Source organism: Natator depressus, chromosome 6 (assembly GCF_965152275.1).
Source record: "Natator depressus isolate rNatDep1 chromosome 6, rNatDep2.hap1, whole genome shotgun sequence".
In the NCBI taxonomy this organism is placed as follows: Eukaryota; Metazoa; Chordata; order Testudines; family Cheloniidae; genus Natator; species Natator depressus.
The window spans coordinates 40,043,610-40,064,895 of record NC_134239.1 but is presented as its reverse complement, the minus strand read 5'-3'; the positions used below and the strand labels follow the sequence as shown (position 1 = coordinate 40,064,895).

Genomic DNA, 21,286 nt, shown 5'->3' with positions numbered 1-21,286 from the left:
GACAAATTTAATGAAAGGAACCAAAGGAAGTATTATCAGTATGCATGTTTGTTTTATCTGACTTTTTAAAAAATTGTTCCATGCCAGGTGAACATGGTGATGGATCTGGAAGGAAGTGACCTATTGGCAGAGAAGGCAGATAGAAGAGAATTTGTCAGTCTGTTGAAGAAAATGTTGCTGATTGATGCTGATTTAAGAATTACTCCAGCTGAGACACTGAACCATCCCTTTGTTACCATGAAGCATCTCCTAGATTTTCCACATAGCAACCAGTATGTTATATACAGTAATAATAAAGCAATGTTGTGTTAGACCTACAACAGTGCTTTACAGTCAAATTGATGTGTGTGGGGTGATTGTGTGTGTGTGTATATATATATATATATATATGTATATATATATATATATATATATATATATATATATATATATATATATATATTCTGTTGCTTAAAATTTATAGAATGCTAAGTATGTATAGTGTTGAGATGCCTAGAATACAAAATTCCCCATGCTGAGGCACCAGTAGTCTTAGGGCCTGATTCTAAAAAGAACTGAGTACCCTCCATTCTCATAGAATTGGTATTCAGAATTTAATAGAATCAGGCCCTAATTCCCAAGCCCAATTAAAGTATTTTTAAAATGCTAGAAATAGATACTTGAACAATAAATAAATAGATAAATAAAATAGATACACAGAAGTCTAACAAAGGAGAGAACTTTTCATATGTCTAATCCAGCGGTTCTCAAACTATGGGTGGGACCCCAAAGTAGGTCACGGGTCACCAGGGCTGTCGTTAAACTTGCTGGGGCCTGGGGCTGAAGCCAAAGCCCAAACCCCACTGCCCAGGGCTGAAGCCCTCAAACTTTGGCACCCTCCCCAGGGCAGGTGGGCTCAGGCTTTGGTCCCCCCTTCCTGGGGTCTTGTAGTAATTTTTGCTGTCAGAAGGGGGTCGCGGTGCAATGAAGTTTGAGGAAACCCTGGTTTAATCCATCACCTTCTTTTGGTACATACCCCAATTATTAGCAGATACTCAGCAATACTGTTAGACACGAGAAGCAGAAAATAGTTACAGTTTATCTTTCTTGATATTAAACCATAGATTCAATAGGTTTACCATTAATTGTAAGAATTTTGGGCTTTTAGAGAAGAGATGCTCATAAGCATAATTCTAGCTGTATCTTGCCTTACAGAATCGTAAAATCATAGGGTTAAAAGGGATCGCAAGGGTCATCTAGTCTAACTTCCTTCAAAGATGCAGGATTATGTTAATCGTGAAATTGTGTTTTCCGAACCATTTCTCCTTCCTCCAGTGGAATTAATTAATTTATACTTTTTAAAATGGAAATTTTAAATAAAAAAATTCTCTTCTTTTAACAGAGTGAAATCTTGTTTCCATATCATGGATGTCTGCAAATACAGATCAAACTCATATGACATAAGTAATTGCAATAAAACGCCACTTATAAGACCAGTTGCCTCAGGCAGAGCTATTAATCTGACTGCAAACTTCACCAAAATTGGCACAGTGAGGAGTCAGGTAAGAACTTTTGGCTATTAACTCTATTAATTTAGTTTCTCATTTTGATTTCAAAATACGATCCAGGAATCATCATATTTGACAGTAGCTGCAAAATCTTATGTACATTTTATTTCCCCTTTCTAGAGTTGTTCACTTTTTGTTCAGTTTGAAAAAGTTAGTTTTCTAAGCCTGATTTCAAAAACGTTTAGGTTTTGACTTGTCATCCTGAAAATGGTTTGCTTTATTACAGTGCCCTCGAGTGGTCAAATGGTATTTCTTCATCTGAAATGTTTTGAAACTTCAATTTCAGTTTTCAGAGTAGCAGCCGTGTTAGTCTGTATTCGCAAAAAGAAAAGGAGTACTTGTGGCACCTTAGAGACTAACCAATTTATTTGAGCATAAGCTTTCCGATGAAGTGAGCTGTAGCTCACGAAAGCTTATCCTCAAATAAATTGGTTAGTCTCTAAGGTGCCACAAGTACTCCTTTTCTTTTTTCAATTTCAGTGGAATTAATTAATAATTATTTGCTCTGTGTGTGTGTGTGTGTGTGTGTGTGTGTGTGTGTGTGTGTGTTTGTGTGTGTGAGAGAGAGAGAGAGAGAGAGGAGATGATAAAATATACATTAATTTAGTGTGCTCATCCATGCTAAATTTATTGTTTCAGGCATTAACTGCATCTGCCCATTCAGTTTTACATCATGGAATACCACTGCAGGCAGGAACTGCTCAGTTTGGTTGCAATGATGCTTTTCAGCAGGCACTGATTATATGCCCTCCAACTATCCAAGGTAGGATTAACTGAAATTGTTTCATTTTCTGAATTTTGAAAAGCAGCAGCTGTTACTGGAGTCGTTAATTGTCTGTATTTTACTATAAACTTTATCTGAGAAATTTACAGTTCTGCTATAAAAAAAAAACTCCCCAGACTGAAACTGGAAATATTTTGATTAAATAAATCTATCTGGATAATAATGAAGTCCTACCATTGCATTTCTAGGTGAATTTTCCTCATATTTTAATCCACAGCCCTCTGAATGAAATTGAATGCTAAAACAGGAATTTATTAGCCTCTCCAAAATGTTTTGCTAGCTTTCTGCCACTGCCCTGTTGTACTTTTGAAGTGTAATATGTAGAATAGATCAAGCTGAGATATTTTAACTCATGATGTGAGAAAGACTAGCAGAGCATGGTCTCTGTTCAGACTAGATTTGACTGAGACCGTTATAGTGCAAAGCACATACATCTTATTTGAGAGAGACCTGCTAAATTTTCTGATCTTTTACATTTATGCCTTCATGTTTGGTGGGATAGCAGATGTTAAGACATAAAATATAGTGTAGTTCATAAAGTTCATTTTTGTGAAGGTAAATGTTGTTACATATACTCAACTTTGGTTATATGTGACTCTAAGCATACATGATTTAGAGTTCTCTCAAAGCTTTCAAAAGTTGCAGAAACCACTTATTAAGGCAGCCCAAAGGAAGGTCTGTATACCATATCCTAACATCCAATTGTCAGTTTTTTCTCCTTACAGCAGTTTAGGAGCTCATTCACTCATTTTACCTGTGGGATTCCAGGGCAGATGTTGTCTTCTTAAAACTAGAGATCCTAGCACCAGGCCAAAAGGTATTGCTATGAACTGGAACTGCTATGCTTCTAGCACAAATCTGAAATACTTTCTTGTTTTTAGATATGTCTGCATAGATGTAAATAATAATGTGATACTGTGCTCTATAATGTCAGAGAACAAGATTTGATTTCTGTCCCCAATCTAACATGAACACTGTACTTTTGGTGTGGGTAGAGTGTTGTTTATGTCAAACAGCAACCTGCTTACCAGTTGAAAAGAATGACAGGGTCTAGATCCAAAGCAGTCCTGTGCAGTCCCCATCTTAAATGAGGATGATCACAGCATGGGATCTTAAGGCTGTGCATGTGTGAAATAGGTTTAAAGTTTGGGCAAAATAGGGAGAAACCTCTTGGGGTTTCAGTTAGGAATGTTGCAGATCCATGGAGACAGCATGTATAATTACCCTGAGTAATTACCGCTCTGCAGGATCCTACAATTACTGTGTGTCATTATGATGAACTAGGACAGTTGCATCTGACCATTGCAGCCTGAACATACTGTTTCAAAAAGGTCAGGTGGCCACAACTATGCTTTGTGGCAGGTTCTCTGCCCTGTTGTGTTCCCATTATGCTACTCGGGCAGCACAGACACAGTAGAAGCCCACCCCCAAGTCTCCTTGCAAGGAATTCCGACTGTGGGGGAATCTCCAGTGTGCATAGAGCTCCTATGCCTCCCCCATCGCTCCTGGCACATAGGATGGGTCAGGTGGAGAAGAAGAGTACCTTGAGCATGCTACTCTCTGGCTCATGGTCTCTTGGGGATAATAGCCAGCTTGCACAAGTTGAGCAACCTCTAGCTCTAACCTGGGCTGGATAATAGGATCAGTGAGTTAAAATTGGTGGTTGATTCTCCTCTTTTAGGCTATCATTGGGTAATTGTGGAGGAGAAGGGGGCCGTCCTTTGCTGGTGCTTCCTTAGACTCTGGCAAAGCCAGCTGAGCACCTATCCTGCTGCTTAGGGGCTTCCACAGCTTGGTAGGGAACCCATCTAGATCTTCCTATGGCTAATTCAAATATTTCAGATTAAAAATTACAATTCACAGAATATATTTTTAATTCATAATTAAATACAAATCTTAACAGAGTTGCCCTCAGGGCAACTTGGACTCTTGAGTCAAATGTTGGACACCACTGTACTTGGTAGCCGCCCAAACAAGTATGAAACCAAAATATTCAGTGCAGAATGCTTTACTTTTTGGCAAAATAGTCTGAAAAATGGTAGGAACAGTCACTCTAAGCCTGATCTGAGCCAGTGACTTAGATGTAAGGATCTGTGTCCAGTTCCCCATGAGAATGAATTTTTCTTTTACTATGAGAACCTTAAGTTTGGGTCTAGAGCACATAACTGATTCCTTGATTTCTTCTGTATTAGCTTTATGATGGTTCTAAATTTCAGCTTTAGGTCAGAATTTTATCATAATTCTGATATTCATCTTTAGCCAAATACTCCAACAATGTTTTAAAAGCTGAATTATGACTGTAGCCCACAGGAGTCTGAGAGTCCAAGTCCCAAATGATTCATGCATCTGCATGATATTTTGGCATGTGCAATTCCAGACTCTTAAGGCTTATGGTTTTTCAGGCCAGAAAATCCTGCAGCCCATGCAGGGCCTGGTAAAGGAAACTGGCTATCCCAGAAGATTCCTTATGCTCTCCAGGAATCTATCTTTGGGAGCATGGAGTAGCAGTGGAATTGGGGTAGTGGACCTTGTGGAAACTTCATGCTCTGAGGCATTTCTCTGTAAGTGTGAGCAATGGATAGGGGTCTTAGAACAGTGTAGTACGATGGGTCCTGGAAGGAAAGGAATAGGAGAAAGCTGAAGGGGACGGGCAAGAGAGATACAGAAGAAGAGGACAGAAAACAACAAAAAGGAAGGGGGAGGGAAAATCAAACAGGACATAAAAAGGAAAATGGATTTTTATAGAGAAAAAATATAAAAGTGGGAGATGAAGAGGAAACAATCAGTTTTAAGTTTAGTAATTTATTCTTATCTTTAGCTAAAACACCATTTACAGTTATCACATGAACACCAAAATTAAGCATTTGATATGCACCTACAGGCAGCACCATCAATAAAATTTATTCCACCTTACCTTTGGGGATATTGGTTAAATTGCACTGTCCTTAAGGGAAGGAGATGATAAGTTGGCAGAACCTTTCCTTACAATAATTCTGTAACATCCCTTTGAGATAGATGTTTTGGAATTCCTGAAAAGAAATCTTCAGATAATGCCTAATACCCAGTTATTGGAAATGATTGGTAGCCGATGAGGTGACAATGTTAGCATACAAGTACTTCCTCTGAGGCAGACTAGAAAATAACTGGGATACCACAGGGATGTGTACCTTTCTACATGTATATAAGAACATAGATTAGGCTTTATTCCCCTAAACAAGCACATGCACATCATGTAAACAGAGGTTTTATTGTTTGAAGGACTTGTATCGGACAGTATCTGGAATCTGACAGTAGATATTTATGGGAAGAGACTCTAGTTTTTGCTGTTTGTATTTTTTAAAATCAACCCATCAGATATAAACTGTTTTGACAAGAACTGTCTTTCTCATCTCAAGTCACTGTCAACTATGGAGAAGACAAGACAGTTTAGGTGACACTTGGGTGTTGGATTTCAGTCTGGTTGTATTCTTTCATCTTTTTTTTTTCTCTGAAGAGGTTACCCATTGCTGCAATGCACCTGTATTGAGAGGGCATGTGTTCTTGTTGGAAAATGGCCAGTCTTTGAAAGGGAAAATGAAATCATTGAGAGCTGCAGGTGTTAAGGAGTTCTTTGTAAATTATGCTAAATCCCGCTTAATTCTCTCTCACCAACTGGAAGTCAGAGAGACCCTGATAGACATAGGCTGAGGAAAAGCCTTTCTGCTTAAATTCAGAACCCAAGAAAACTTACCCTTTCTTAAGATAAAGATAGAGCCAGCAGGTGTTACCAACTATGTTATTCATAGCTGTTGCCTCTAACCTGGGTTTCAGAACTTTCTGAAAGCTTTGAGTACACCAGCCCAAAATGTTATAGACTATTTGAGCCAAACATATAACTTTATGCACAGATTATTTCCTTCTGAGGATACTAATTATAGGTAAGTAATTTATTCTCTGCTAATGGTACCTTTTTTTTTTAAGATGCATGTTACTATTTTAGTAATACCTAATAAATAGGATATTGAAAAGGAGACAGTACAGGAAAAAATAGTTGTCTTTGGATTCCATTGCCTGCTCTTAGTAGTGTGCTGAACTGCTGAATTAGAGTCCTAATTTAGTCATAGCTTGAATGGGGGAGAACAAACATACTGGTTTCAGCACCTCTGTGACAAGCTGAGTTTTTGGTGGGGAGGTGATGGGAGAAAAATGTTAACAATATTTGGTGCTGTTCATCATTCCCTGTTTGGCTTCTGTGTAGAATATCCTAAGTGCTGAGTCTTGCTGCTCTTGGCAGAATTAAGGTGCTGCTGCTCTATATGGTTGGATGGAAGAAATTACTCAACAAAGTTTTTTAAATTCCAAGCCTTTCGTCAAACAGTTACAACTTAGTATAGCAATGTGGCATGTTCAAAGATGTTCAGTCGATTGAAATAAAAGATAAAAACAACCTCCTAATGCATAAATGAATGTATAATCTTAGGCAGTAGTTTCCTGTCACCCATATGTGTATGGCTTAGTAATTGACTGCAGTATGTGTCATGTAAAAGGCAAGACCAGAAGTCAAAATTAGTATATTCTCATTGACAGTAGAACTTGCAGTGAAAGAAAACAGTTCTATTAGAAAATGCTGTTGAAAAAATAAAAAACTACTGCCCCCCTCCCTATTTATATTGTTAGGTCATCTGAAAATTATTGAGTGGCTTAAACATTGCACCATTTTTTATCTGTGACTGTCTGAGTCTGGTAAAGCCCAGTAGGGATGACAAGCCATTAAAACACTCATAGAACATTAGAGAGGGTGTCTTTCCTGGACTGCTCTTGCTGTAATATTTCAGGTGTGTGTCAGTTCACAGTGCCAGAACACACACAAGAGAAGCAGGTTGTGGGTTGGCTGTCATGGGCTCTGCTGGAAAGATTTTATGGATTGTAGGGAGACTCAAATATTGGTTCCCCACAGAAGATCCTAAAACCAGACAGACGCATGGGTGGCATGTATAAGAGACTTGAGGAGACTTACCCTCCCCAAAATAAAAAAGGCTGGCCATGCAGGGGGCAAATGCTGGATGTGGGTCACCTCCACTGTTTTTCCTGCCTTCAAGGCAAGTGATGTGGGAGGAGGTGAGGGGAGTGAGCGGTGGGCGGGACCTTGGGGGAAGAGGTAGATTAGGGGCTGGAAGAGGGCAGGGCCTCGGGGGGAAGAAGTGGAGTGGGGTGGGAAGAGGTGGGGTGGGGTGGAGCCTCAGGGCGGAGGGGCAGAGCAGGGGGCGGGGCCACAGTCTGCATACCGGTGGCCCCCCACTTTTAGGGTACTTCCAGTGATCCTGGAGTAGCCTTCCCAAACGAAAGACTCATACGCCACCTATGGACAGAAGGGGTCCATGTATGTGGTTTCCTTACAGGCATCGCTGTTAAGAGCTAGAGGAATTGATAAGGACACCTTGTGGAAAGAAAATGTTAGTAGGTAGGAAGTGATTGAGTTCCATAGGACTCTGTGGGGAGCAGTGAAGTTAGCCATTGACCCCCCCAATGTTGTTTTTCCTTGGCTGCCCTGCAACCGAGGAAATTTGTAATAGATAGTAAAACTCTCAGCATTGTAGAAAGCTTTTAGCATGAGTCATTCTGCTGAGGATAAAATATAATTGGTTCTTTCTATAGAATGTGTTCTCATAGTGATTACACAAATTACAGTAACACACACTTGAACAGATAGGTACTGAAACAAAATCTCCTAAGGCCTTGTCTACACTACGAAATTAGGTCGATTTTATAGAAGTCGGTTTTGTAGAAAGCGTTTTTATACAGTCGATTGTATGAGTCCCCACACAAATGCTCTAAGTGCATGTAGTCGGCGGAGTGTGTCCACAGTACCGAGGCAACCGTCGACTTCCAGAGCGTTGCACTGTGTGTGGCTATCTCACAGTTCCTGCAGTCTCCACCGTCCATTTGAATTCTGGGGCTAAAACATTGTCGCAGGTGGTTCTGGGTACATATCGTTAGGCCCCCCCTTCCCTCCCTCCCTCCCTCCCTCCATGAAAGCAAGGGCAGACAATCATTTTGTGCCTTTTTTCTTGAGTTACCTGTGCAGACGCTATACCACGGCAAGCATGGAGCCCGCTCAGCTAACCGTCACCGTATGTCTCCTGGGTGCTGGCAGACGTAGTACTGCATTGCTACACAGCAACAGTTCATTGCCTTTTGGCAGCAGACAGTGCAGTATGACTGGTAGCCGTTGTCGACGTAGTCCAGGGTGCTCTTTTAACCAACCTCGATGAGGTCAGGGGTGCCTGGGCAAACATGGGAGTGACTCAGCCAGGTCATTTCCCTTTTAAGTTTCGTCTCGTGGCGATTCAGTCCTACCGGCAGTGCACTGTCTTTTAATCTGCAGCCAGCAGAAGACGATGGCCAGCAGTCCTACTGCACCGTCTTCTGCCGAGCACCCAGGAGATGACGATGGCTAGCGGTCGTACTGCACAGTCTGCTGCGAGCAAGATGTATAAAGATAGATGAAGTGGATCAAAACAAGAAATAGACCAGATTTGTTTTGTATTCATTTTCTCCTCCCTCCCTCCATGAAATCGATGGCCTGCTAAACCCAGTTTTGAGTTCTATCCTTGAGGTTTTGAGTTCTATCCTTGAGGGGGCCATTCTGTTTCTTGCAAAGCCACCCCCTTTGTTGATTTTAATTCCCTGTAAGCCAACCTTGTAAGCCATGTTTTCAGTTGCCCTTCCCTCTACCAGAGCAATGGCAAACAATCGTTTCACGCCGTTTTCCCTGGATTGCCCGAGCAGGAGCAGACGCCATAGCACAGCAACCATAGAGCCCGTTCAGCTCACCACAGCAGTTATGAAGTGAGCTGTAGCTCATGAAAGCTTATGCTCATATAAATTGGTTAGTCTCTAAGGTGCCACAAGTACTCCTTTTCTTTTTGCGAATACAGACTAACACGGCTGCTACTCTGAAACCTGTAAACACCTTGCACATTATCGTGCAGTGTATGCAGAACCAGCACCTGAAAAACCAGGCAAGGAGGCGACGGCAGCGCAGTGTTGAGGACATGAACACACTTTTCTCTAAAACCACGTTCCCCCGCAATTTGGAGATCATGGTGTTAGTGGGGCAGGCTTATGCCGTGGAACACCGATTCTGGGCCCAGGAAACAAGCAGAGAGTGGTGGGACCGCATAGTGTTGCAGGTCTGGGATGATTCCCAGTGGCTCCAAAACTTTCGCATGCGTAAGGGCACTTTCATGGAACTTTGTGACTTGCTTTCCCCTGCCCTGAAGCGCAAGAATACCAAGATGAGAGCAGCCCTCACAGTTCACAAGCGAGTGGCAATAGCCCTGTGGAAGCTTGCAACATCAGACAGCTACCTGTCAGTCGGTAATCAATTTGGAGTGGGCAAATCTACTGTGGGGGTTGTTGTGATGCAAGTAGCCAACGCAATCACTGAGCTGCTGCTATCAAAGGTAGTGACTCTGAGAAATGTGCAGGTCATACTAGATGGCTTTGCTGCAATGAGATTCCCTAACTGTGGTGGGGCGATAGACGGAATGCATATCCCTATCTTGGGGCCGGACCACCAGGGCAGCCAGTACATAAACCGCAAGAGGTACTTTTCAATGGTGCTGCAAGCACTGGTGGATCACAAGGGACATTTCACCAACATCAACGTGGGATGGCCGGGAAAGGTTCATGATGCTCGTGTCTTCAGGAACTCTGGTCTGTTTAAACGGCTGCAGGAAGGGATTTACTTCCCAGTCCAGAAAATAACTGTTGGGGTGTTGAAATGCCTATAGTTATCCTTGGGGACCCAGCCTACCCCTTAATGCCCTGGCTCATGAAGCCGTACACAGGCAGCCTGGACAGTAGTCAGGAGCTGTTCAACTATAGGCTGAGCAAGTGCAGAATGGTGGTAGAGTGTGCATTTGGACGTTTAAAGGATCACTGGCGCAGTTTACTGACTCGCTCAGACCTCAGCGAAACCAACATTCCCTTTGTTATTGCTGCTTGTTCTGTGCTCCACAACCTCTGTGAGAGTTAGGGGGAGACTTTATGGCGGGGTGGGAGGTTGATGCAAATCGCCTGGCCGCTGAATAAACGCAGCCAGACACCAAGGCAGTTAGAACAGCACAGCAGGAAGCGGTGCACATCAGAGAAGCTTTGAAAACCAGTTTCATGACTGGCCAGGGTACAGTGTGACACTTCTGTTTGTTTCTCCTTGATGAAAACCCGCCCCCTTGGTTGACTCTAATTCCCTGTAAGCCACCCGCCCTCCCGCCTTCGATCACCGCTTGCTTGCAAAGGAAATAAAGTCACTATAGTTTAAAAAACATGTATTCTTTATTAATTGATTATAAAAATAGGGAGATAACTCACAAGGTAGCCCGGGTGGGGTGTGGGAGGAGGGTAGGAGGGAAGGAAAAGGCTACTTCAAAACTTGTTGAATGCCAGCCTTCTGTTGCTTGGGCTGTCCACTGGGGTGGAGTGGTTGGGTGCCCGGAGCCTCCCCCCGCCACGTTCTTGGGCATCTGGGTGAGGCGGCTATGGAACTTGGGGAGGAGGGAGGGCAGGGGCTGCAGCGGCAGTCTGTGATCCTGCTGCCGTTCATGAACCTCCACCAGACGCCGGAGCATGTCCGTTTGATCCCGCAGTAGCCCCAGCGTTTCCTCATGCCTCCTCTGATCTTTCTGCCGCCACCTCTCCTCATGTTCATCGGCCACCATCCTGTACTCTGCTATTGTGTCCCTCCACACAGCTCTGTCAGTGCCGGTCGACTGCATGAGCTCAGAGAACATTTCATCGCGCGTGCGTTTTTTTCTCCGCCTTATCTGAGAGAGCCTTTGGGACGGAGGAGGGAGGCTTGAAACATTTGCAGCTGCTGGAGGAAAAAAAGGGAGTGAAGTATTTAAAAAGATAAATTTTACAGAACAATGGCTATACTCTTTCACAGTGAACAACACTATTCACATTACATAGCACATTTGATTTTGGTACAAGGTCGCATTTTGCATCTTATATTGAGTGCCTGCGGCTTTGGTGTTAAAGGTCACACACACAGGGCCAGGCAACAGAATTCGGCTTGCAGGCGGCCATGGTAAGCCATAGTCTTTCGGCTTCTGCAACCTTCATAACAGCAGCCCCCTCCTTTCCCATACCAAGCAAAGCCCGTTGAATTGGCCATTTACTGCTGCAGTTTTCCTGTTAATGTGCAGCAGCAGAAACCAAACTAACCCTCTCCCCCCCCATCCAATTTTCTGGGATGATCACTTTTCCCCTCCCCCCACTGCCTGGCTGGTATCAGGGAAGATCCCTGCTAGCCAAACGCGAACAGCTCAGCGCCAATATCCCCCCTCCCACCATGTGGCTAACTGCAGGGAGGATTTCTTTTCAGCCACAGGCAAACAGCCCAGTAGGAATGGGCACCTCTGAATGTCCCCTTAATCAAATTCCCCTATTTCAACCAGGTTACCATGAACGATATCACTCTCCTGAGGATAACACAGAGAGATAAAGAACGGATGTTGCTTGAATGCCAGCAAACACCGGGACCATACACTGCCAGGCTTTGTCATACAATGATACCAGATTACTTGCTACTAGCATGGCGTGGTAAAGTGTCCTACCATGGAGGACGGAATAAGGCTGCTCTCCCCAGAAACCTTCTGCTCTGGCTTTTAGAGTACCTCCAGGAGAGCTTCATGGAGATGTCCCTGGAGGATTTCAGCTCCATCCCCAGACACGTTAACAGACTTTTCCAGTAGCTGTACTGGCCACGAATGCATCCCAAGTCCTCAGGGCTACTTAATCATTAAAAAACACTTGCTTTTATAACATGTATTATATTTAAAAAGATACACTCACCAGAGGTCCCTTCTCTGGCTTCGTTGGGTTGGGAGGGTATTTCAGTCAGGGTGATAAAAAGATCCTGGCTGTCAGGGAGAACGGTGTGCTGTGTACTCTCCCCAAGCTCGTCGTCCTCCTCATCTTCCCCATCTGCAAAATCCTCAGCCATGGCGGAGAGTACCCCATTATCGGAGTCCACGGACAGGGGTGGGGTAGTGGTGGCCGGCCCCCCCTAGAATTGCATGCAGCTCAGCGTAGAAGTGGCATGTCTGGGGCTCTGTCCCGGAGCGTCCGTTTGATTCTTCGGTTTTCTGGTATGCTTGTCTGAGCTCCTTAAGTTTCACGTGGCACTGTGTTGTCCCTGATATAGACTCTGTCCCTCGTGGCCTCTGAGATTTTTGAAATGTTTTGACATTTCGTCTTTTGGAACGTAGTTCTGATAGCACGGATTCCTCTCCCTATAAAGCGATCAGATCCAGTACCTCCTGTTCGGTCCGTGCGGGAGCTCTTTTTCGATTCTGGGACTGCATGGTCACCTGTGCTGATGAGCTTGCCTGGCCAAACAGGAAATGAGATTCAAAAGTTCCCAGGGCTTTTCCTGTACACCTGGCCAGTGCATCCGAGTTCAGAGTGCTGTCCAGAGCGGTCGCAATGGTGCACTGTGGGATAGCTCCCGGAGGCCAATACCTTTGAATTGCGTCCACACTAACCCTAATTTGAAATGGCGTTGTCGATTTCAGCATTAATCCCCTCGTTGGGGAGGAGTACAGAAATCGATTTTAAGAGCCCTTTATGTTGAAAAAATGGCTTCGTTGTGTGCACGGGTGCAGGGTTAATTCGGATTTAATGCTGCTAAATCCGACATAAACTCGTAGTGTAGACCAGGCCTAAGATAATTCACATTGATTAATCCAGTTTGAAAAGTCTAAATCAGTGGTACGACTAAATTATAAGCATAGCAAGAAAAATGAGTTGTCTGATTAAAATTCTCCTCACCAGTGTTTTTATTTTGCTCTAGTTATATCATAATAATATTTTGTTTAAAGCTTGTATGATTCATTTGTTTTTCCTTTTCCCATTAGGAATTCCTACAAACCATGGTAAGCCTACTGGTTACTCATTAAGGGTAGATAATACCGTTCCATTGGTGACACAGGCCCCTACTATACAGCCACTACAGATACGAGCAGGAGTCCTTTCTCAGGTTGGTTCATTTGGAATTGTGTATTTTAAAAATGGCTATTAAAAATTTTATATTACTAGGCACTTAAGAAATCTTATATTTGTAAAGATTGCGTTTGATATGTCCTTAAAGTATCCCATTTCAATCACTTTTTTGGATTTATGCTGAGTTTTAAGAAGCTAATATAAATACTGGTCATTTACCACTTAATGAAATCTGCTTTACTTCACAACAGCCATGGTCTAATCAAACTCAGCAAATATTGATTCCTGCTTGGCAACAAATAACACCTGTGGCTCCTTCTACTGCAACTCTAGCCTCTGATCCTGTGGCTGGTCCACAAAGATTTGGAGACTGGGGGTAGGTCCAAACAATTTTGTACACCTTTTTTTAGGACTTTTGCGTAACAAAGAATATGGATTTGAGTTGAAAAGTTTACAGCTAATAACTCCTCTCTTCTCTCCTTAGGAAAGTGATTCCTCATGGCAGCCATTACAATTCAGTGATGCCACAGCCTCTCTTAAATCAAATAACTTTGTCTGCCACTCAGCCAATTAGTGTGGGCATTGCACATGTTGTCTGGCCACAGCCTGCAGCTACCAAAAGAAATAAACTGTGCCAGAACAGGTTGGTGAAATAGTTTTTTTTTTTTTTTTTTTAATTTGGTGTAGATTGTGAGGTCATAGTTTCACAACCTTTGTTCAGTGGATGAGAGAGATATATGAATAATGCATGCTCACTAAGGTCAGTGACTGTGCTCAAACTGTTCTGTTGCCCCTTTTGAAAATAAACACCTAGCTAGCTGCTTTATCAATTTCTCTGAAGCATTTTGGTAAACAGGATGGGAGACATGAAATGGAAATAAACTTTTTTTTTTTTTTTACCTTTGATCTAGTCTCTGCCTGGGATAGTAGCAGCTTTGTCTACATATGTGCTTAAATGGCCTTTGGCAAGGGTTTAAAAATATATCGAGAGAGTCCTAATTAGATGCTCCTAATTCTGTATGAATGAGGATTCGTCAAAGAATTAAAAATGAATAGAAGTTATATAATAGTGGTCATAATATGGCTAGACTAGTATTAAGAATAGTCTGTCTTTTGCTGGCAGCGAGAAACTCTTTAGCTGCTCACTGTAGAAAATATGCCCCATCACTACAGAAGTGGTTTGCAAAGGTATGGGATGTTTTAGTAATGGAGAAGCCAAGGCTATGAAGAACAATTATGGTAGTGGTTATACTACTGGACTCCTTTTCTAGTGTTTGCTAAGGCAAGGTGTCATTCAAAGCCCATTGATGTCAGTGAGAATCTTTCCAATGAATAAGGACTGAAATGTCTGTAGTGTCCAAGCTAGCATTTCTTCATTCCTTCTTTCCTTTATAAGAGAATGATGCTTTCAGCATATTGTATTACATTTCACTGGTAAATCCAGCCTTAGACCTTACATTGCAACATCCAGAACAACCCTGCTTGCTATTTGCAATACTTACCTGGAAAATTTGCCATCATTGTTATGAATTACCATATATGCAATATATTTACCTGTATCTTCACTGCTTTATGTTTTACTGTTTATTTTTATTCATGGATGTATAACAATGATGTTTTAATCTACTTGGCTTTTTTAAGTTGTGGGGAGGAGAATAGAATTAAGTTTCCAAGTATGTTACAAAGATTCTACTAACTGTCTAACGAGGTGTCTTCTTCACAGGAGTAATGTGTTACAAAATACCAATATCCAAAATTCAGCATTTATATCTCCAAAGATAATTAATGTGAAGTCTGTCAAGAGAGTAAGTTGTATAGAAGCACAGGACAATCATAACTCAGAAGGACAGGAGAGGAACTGTTGCAAAACATCTGTCAGGCAGGACCCTGATTCATCTATTTCAAACAAACAGCGCCAGGCTATCATCATTGCAGATTCTCCAAGTCCAGCAGTCAGTGTGATCACCATCAGTAGTGACACAGATGAAGACGATACAGGACAAAGGCATTCATTAAGAGAGTAAGAGCTTAAATAAGTCTAGTTTTATTAAACTGTTACCTATACTAAGAAACATGCAGTGATTCCAGCAATATCCTCTAGTTCAGCTATTGTGTGTAGTCAATATTTGATTTTGGACACAATGGCAGTCAATGTGCTTCCAACTTTTTGGTACAAAAGGCAACTCCATGGCAGTATCTTATTTGGAAACTGAAGGCTACTTGTAAAGTTCTGCTTTGCATAGCTATGCAAGCAGTGCATTCATAACAGGGACTTAATGTTTAGAATTCTTGTTATAACAGTAGATGAGTTGTTAAAGTTTGAAAATTGACTACTCTTAGGTATAGCATGTTTATTGATTTTATTTCTTAATATTGCCTTGCACTTTTCATACGTACCCACCTCTGTAGCATTACATGTATCTGTGTATGAAATTGGAAGTTGAGTATAGGCAATAGAAATTCCATCCTAAAATGATTTTTCTATAAGTTATGAAATAAATTATTCCATATTAAATTACTGTGAATCAAAGAAAAGAGGTCAGTTTTGTTTGAATGCACTTACATTCCATATGGCTGTGAATTATGGCTTTTCCTTAAACATAAGTTTGAGGAAGCCTAATGTCATCTGATTGTTCAGGCTGTGAATCTGAAACTGGTAAACAGGCAAGGAGAAGATAAAAATTTAGAGCCATATCTTCAAAATATGATTGTAGTGTGTGTACAGTTTATGTAAAATTAATTCATATAATTTTTGCACATTGCTTGTGCATGCAAACCATAAATTCAACATATAAAATACTTCCATGTGTAAATTGAGTGCAAATAAGGTTTGTATGTATATCAGCATTTATGTTCAGTAGCGGTAGTTAGGCTTGGCACTATTTGGGTTTTGGGGTTTTTTTTGCAAGTTTTGTCAAAAATTGGGGTAGGGGGAAATGATAAAAATCTATATTAACTATTTTTATATTTACAGTTGCGGGGAGTTAAGGGGGGAGTAGGATTGGGGTTAGTGCAGAACTGACAGTGGGACTGCAAGGAGCTCTCTGCGTGGCCAAGGGGCTAGAGACACCCAGGTGCAAGGTGCATGGAGGCTGCAGTCTTGGACTGGCAGAGTAGAGACTGCTCCCATCCAGTGCTGCAAGTTGGACAATGAGCCTCTGGCTTTGGGGAAGGCCACCTTGTTCCTGACCATTCCTGCCCAGGGAGGGCCCCTGCACTCCTGGCTGGTGAGCGAGTAGGGCTGTGATAGTGGAGCTGTAGAGGATTACTGCACAGTCGCAGGGCTGGCAACACCAGATTCATGCAGGCACAAGGTCAGGGGAAGTCTGTGGCCCTGGTGGGTCAAAGCAGAGACCTCCAGCAAGGGATGCAAGAAGGACGAGCCCGCGGCCATGGGGAAGGCCACCCCATTACTGAATGGCTCCTATCCAGGGACAGAGAGATGCAGCAGCAGGGTGACCTCCCCCATGGCTGGGGACTTGTCCTCCTGCTCGCAACCCTGGCTGGGGAGAGGGTCTTTGCTCTGACCCATCAGGTCCACAGCCTTCCTTACACATTGTGCCTGCCAGGATCTGATGTTGCCAGACCCTTGGCTGTCCAAGAAGCCCTCTGCAGTTCTGCTGTCATGGGCCCACTTGCTCACTCCTGCAACAGCAGGGTTGCAGATGGCTCTGTGCGCTACCGCAGGGCCAGTGACACCCAATCCTTACCAATGGATATTTTTTGTTATTGATTTCAGTGTTAGCTGAAATTGATGTTTACTAACATCTGTTTAAATCAAATCCTGCCAAACCTAGTGGTAGTGTACAACAAATAGAATATGTAGGCACTCGTGTGTGTGTGTTGGTTTACATACACACACATTTGGTTGATGTTTTTCAAGGCAGTCCAGGGTGCCACACAGCTTAAATTAATTCTAATAGAAGATGTGTGTCTAAATATCCGGGACTGCTTTAAAAATCTTTTTCATGCTTGCACCCACACTTTCCCCATTTATGCCACATTTCATTTTCATTGCATGTTGTGGGGAGTGTGAGAAGAATCAGCTACTTCTATGGCAGAGATGGTACAGAGGTTTTGGGTTTTTTTTTAAATATATATATAAATTATTTAGGGCCATAGCCTACAGTTCTTCGTAAATCAAATCAGTGGAGCCAGCCGAAGACTTACTTGAGTAAAGACTGCAAGATTTGGTCTGGGCTATGGCCAATTTTTTTTTACTTTGAGTGCCTAAGGTTCCTAATTCACATTTAGGCACCAAAATAAAAACGACCTAATTTTTCAAAGGTGTTGTATACCTGCAGGAATACCTGAATGGGTATTCATAGATTCCGAACTTTTAATTTTTTGAACTTAAATGCCTAACTGTGGATTCAGGAGCCTTACTTTAGGCTTCAGAGTTTAAAAATTTAGGTCAAAATTTCCAAAGGGACCCCAAAAAACTTTAGATTGTGTACGAATGGAACACTAAACAGGAATAAGAATCATTGCTTTTTATCTTTTGGGTGATAGGCCCCATTCCCTTTCCAGTGTAGTACTAAATAACATATTAAAGATCTGTCTGTATTACTTTAAGGTTAGCTATGTGTAGAAGGAATGAATGACCTGCCAAATGACAGGCAGTATTTATTTTTTGTCTTAATTATTTTTCTTTGCTTCAGATGTAAAGGTAGCCTAGATTGTGAAGCCTGCCAGAGCACTATGAATATTGATCGTGTATGTTCGTTAAGCAGCCCTGACAGCACTTTGAGCACCAGCTCCTCTGGCCAGTCTAGTCCATCGCCTTGCAAGAGACCCGACAGGTACAAAGTTATGTTATTTCCAGGATACAGTGGAAGTCTGCTTTTAGTGAAACTCCTGACATTTTTAGTTCATTGTATTTTACATTACCAGATTTCTCTCTTTCACAGGCTAACTTATGTTTTGAAAAAATTATGTCATTCTAAGAGATTTATATGTATGTTAATGATATATATTATTTATATATCATAGCTAGTTTATTAATTGTTCCTGATAAATTGTGTTCATCTCATTGAATGGTTTCATAGTGTTAAACTGAATGGCAATAATTCATACAGTGTGTAAAAAAAAGAAAAAAAATACACACAAAAAACTCCATTAGAAGAACATTGATTGCAAAGTCACACACTAAAAAGTTGGGAAATGCCAGAATTAAACAACCTTAATTCAGCCCTTTGTGCACATCCGTTATAGTACAGTCTTTAATTACATGATCACATATAATTTTTTCCATAGTACCTGCTTCATGCAGTGCACAGAATGGATGGTGCTCAATTAGTGAGCAGCTATTGAATATTTTGTTTTCTCCTTCAGTGTTTGGCCACATGCCTTCCTTACTTCACTATTTAAACCCTGCTCTGAAGACAAAATTATTAATTTTTTCATGGCCCCTTATGTGACACACTCATCATTATAGTATCTGAATGTTTCACAAACATTAGTTTATCTTCATAACACCCTTATGAGGTAAGGAGATGATATACAAGGTCAAAAGTTTCCACTGATCTTGGGTGCCTGGATTGACAACTAGGTCCTGATTTTTTCAAAGTACTTAGCATTATAGAGCACTTTATATGTTCAAAGCACAGTTCTCACTGATTTAGCTGCAGCTGTGAGTGGTGCTCAGCAGTTCTGCAAATCAGACCCCAGGGTCTTCCAGTCAGGTACCCAGAAAACAAGAAACATGCAATTAGTGACCACCTGTTAAAAGTTTGGTTTAAGTGACTTGCCTATCCTTGTGTAGGAACTTATGTAGTAGAGGCAGGGATAGAATCCAGTTTTCTAGGGCAGCATTCAACAGCCTTAACCATGAGACCATTCTTTTTTTCCTGCAATCCCCTGCCTCATCCCACACCTCATTTCACTTATATACACCTTCTGACTTCCATAACAAATGATACAGGGGGCCTGCAGAGCCTCACTGTGCAACTCTGATGCACTCCTGGAGTGTGCTCCATCCTGTGTGCTGAGTGAGCCGGGTGCTCTGGGGGAAGACATGGCGGGGAGCAGGGGGAGGAGTGATCATGTAATTAAAAAATATATCATAATGCACACACACAAGGGAACAGACTTAAGGTTAGGAATTGCTCAGGTGTTTAAAGTTAAGCATGTATTTAAGTGCTTTGCCGGATAAGTGCCTTATTGTGTAGATCAGCATTCTCATGTTTTCCTAGACGACTTCTTAAAAAGAAATGATCTTGGGCACATCTCCTCTCAGTGATGAACACATCCAGCTACCATGCAGATGGGTGCTATATGAGCACCTAGATTAATTTACTCACAAACCCTTATGACTTATTTAGATTGTAAAGCTCTTTGAGGCAGGGAATGTCTCCTACCATGTGTTGGCACAGTACCTTGCACAGTGGGTCCCAAATGCATTTGGGGACTCCAGGCACCATTGTAGTACAAATATTTGTGTGAATTTTTACATTTACAGTTAACATTTAAAACAAAGTTAGTTTCCTTTCCCCAGTGCCTCACTGCTTAATCTCCCCTACTCTCCATGAAGTACCTGGCTTTGATTCCACTGTTGGTTGTGGTCTTGCTTAGCCATTCCTGGGTCTTGTCCTACTGACACTTCTTCTCTGATTGGCATCTACAAGCTCCTCTAACCCCTTTTCACCCACCATTATAGAGGTTGGCATTTCCACCTCTTCTCCTTACCAGCTGCTTCAAGAGGAACATTTTTTAAAGACGAGGGGTATGCATCAGTTGATCAGCATATACTCCATGGCCCACCAGCAAATGTTCTGTGGCAGTGGTTCTCAAACTTTTTTTTTCACGGACCACTTGAAAATTGCTGAGGGTCTCAGCGGACCACTTAATGATCTTTCCAAATGTTGTTTGAACCATTAGCTAACTATTGTAAAGTGCTTTGGATAAAAGCACTATATAAAAAAAAAATTATAAACTTTTTTTGTTCTACAAATAAAAGCACACAACTCATATTTTCATATCAGTAATCTTACCTTTCTAATGCGATGGATTTGCCCTCTCTCCCCTGCTGCGGCAGCCCCTGAGCTGGGGCTGGGAAGGAGGAGGGGGTTTCTCCCTCACCACAGCAGCCACAGAGATGAGGCTGGGAAGGAGGGCTGTCTCTCCCCAGCAGCCGCAACCCAAAAGCTGGGGAAAGTCACCTCTTTCTCTGGCGGCCGCAGCCCTGCACATCCCAAATTCCCCCCACCCCCTCTTCTTACCCCACTGCCTCTCGTCTCCCCAAGGCCACCACTCACCTTACATGTGCGTCTTCTCCAGGGTCCAGGTACCTAATTAGTGGAGCCACGCCTGCGCATCTCCACTAATTAGGTGGGTGGCCCTTCATTCTCTCGTGTGCGGCCACCCGGTGTGCACCTTAGAGGGAACTATCTGCGGACCACCTGAATGGAGCTCGCAGACCACTGGTGGTCCACGGACCACAGTTTGAGAACCTCTGTTCTATAGACTGTCGTTTGAGAATGGGGCTTTGCTTTTCCTCTTACCCTAAATACTGTCAGAAATAATCTGTCAAACCTATGTGCTTGGCTACACCTGTATATGTAACCACCTATATCTAGTGGCTAATCCAACAATAACTAGCTACTGTGCCAGCAATGTTCTCCTGATGCCTCACATGTAATTATGCGTCTCTTTGTGCTAGGTAGACACTTATACAATCTCCCTAGGCCTGTGTCTTGTTTTTAGATGCATAAAGTATTTCCTCCTCTGCTTATGGCATGATAACCATGGCGAGGCTTTTATTCTTTGAATTAGGAAGAAAATGAGGTAATTAGTGTGCATATGTGTTGTGGGAATACAATTTAAAACTTAATATGGATTAGGGTGATTTATTAGAGCAAGGTTAATGTGCAACTCACCATAACTCTCACTAATTTCTTTTAGCAAAGTAACTGTGACCATATCCTTTCCACAACTTGTCATTTAAGGCTGGAAGATGAGTTTAGAC

General features: G+C 42.2%; 1 protein-coding gene across 3 annotated transcripts in view; it reads left to right on the top strand.

Moving 5' to 3' along the window:
- Positions 1-21,286, top strand: part of HIPK3 (homeodomain interacting protein kinase 3) — a 162,120-nt gene that overhangs the window by 127,950 nt on the left and 12,884 nt on the right. For 2 of the 3 annotated variants that reach the window (XM_074955100.1, XM_074955102.1), the window contains exons 6-14: positions 88-272; positions 1,382-1,541; positions 2,187-2,310; positions 3,041-3,148; positions 13,236-13,357; positions 13,572-13,696; positions 13,805-13,963; positions 15,044-15,340; positions 17,982-18,122. In XM_074955100.1, coding sequence (XP_074811201.1) covers positions 88-272; positions 1,382-1,541; positions 2,187-2,310; positions 3,041-3,148; positions 13,236-13,357; positions 13,572-13,696; positions 13,805-13,963; positions 15,044-15,340; positions 17,982-18,122 — 1,421 coding nt within the window. The remainder of the gene's footprint in view (positions 1-87; positions 273-1,381; positions 1,542-2,186; positions 2,311-3,040; positions 3,149-13,235; positions 13,358-13,571; positions 13,697-13,804; positions 13,964-15,043; positions 15,341-17,981; positions 18,123-21,286) is intronic. The other variant, XM_074955103.1, reaches the window with a different exon arrangement.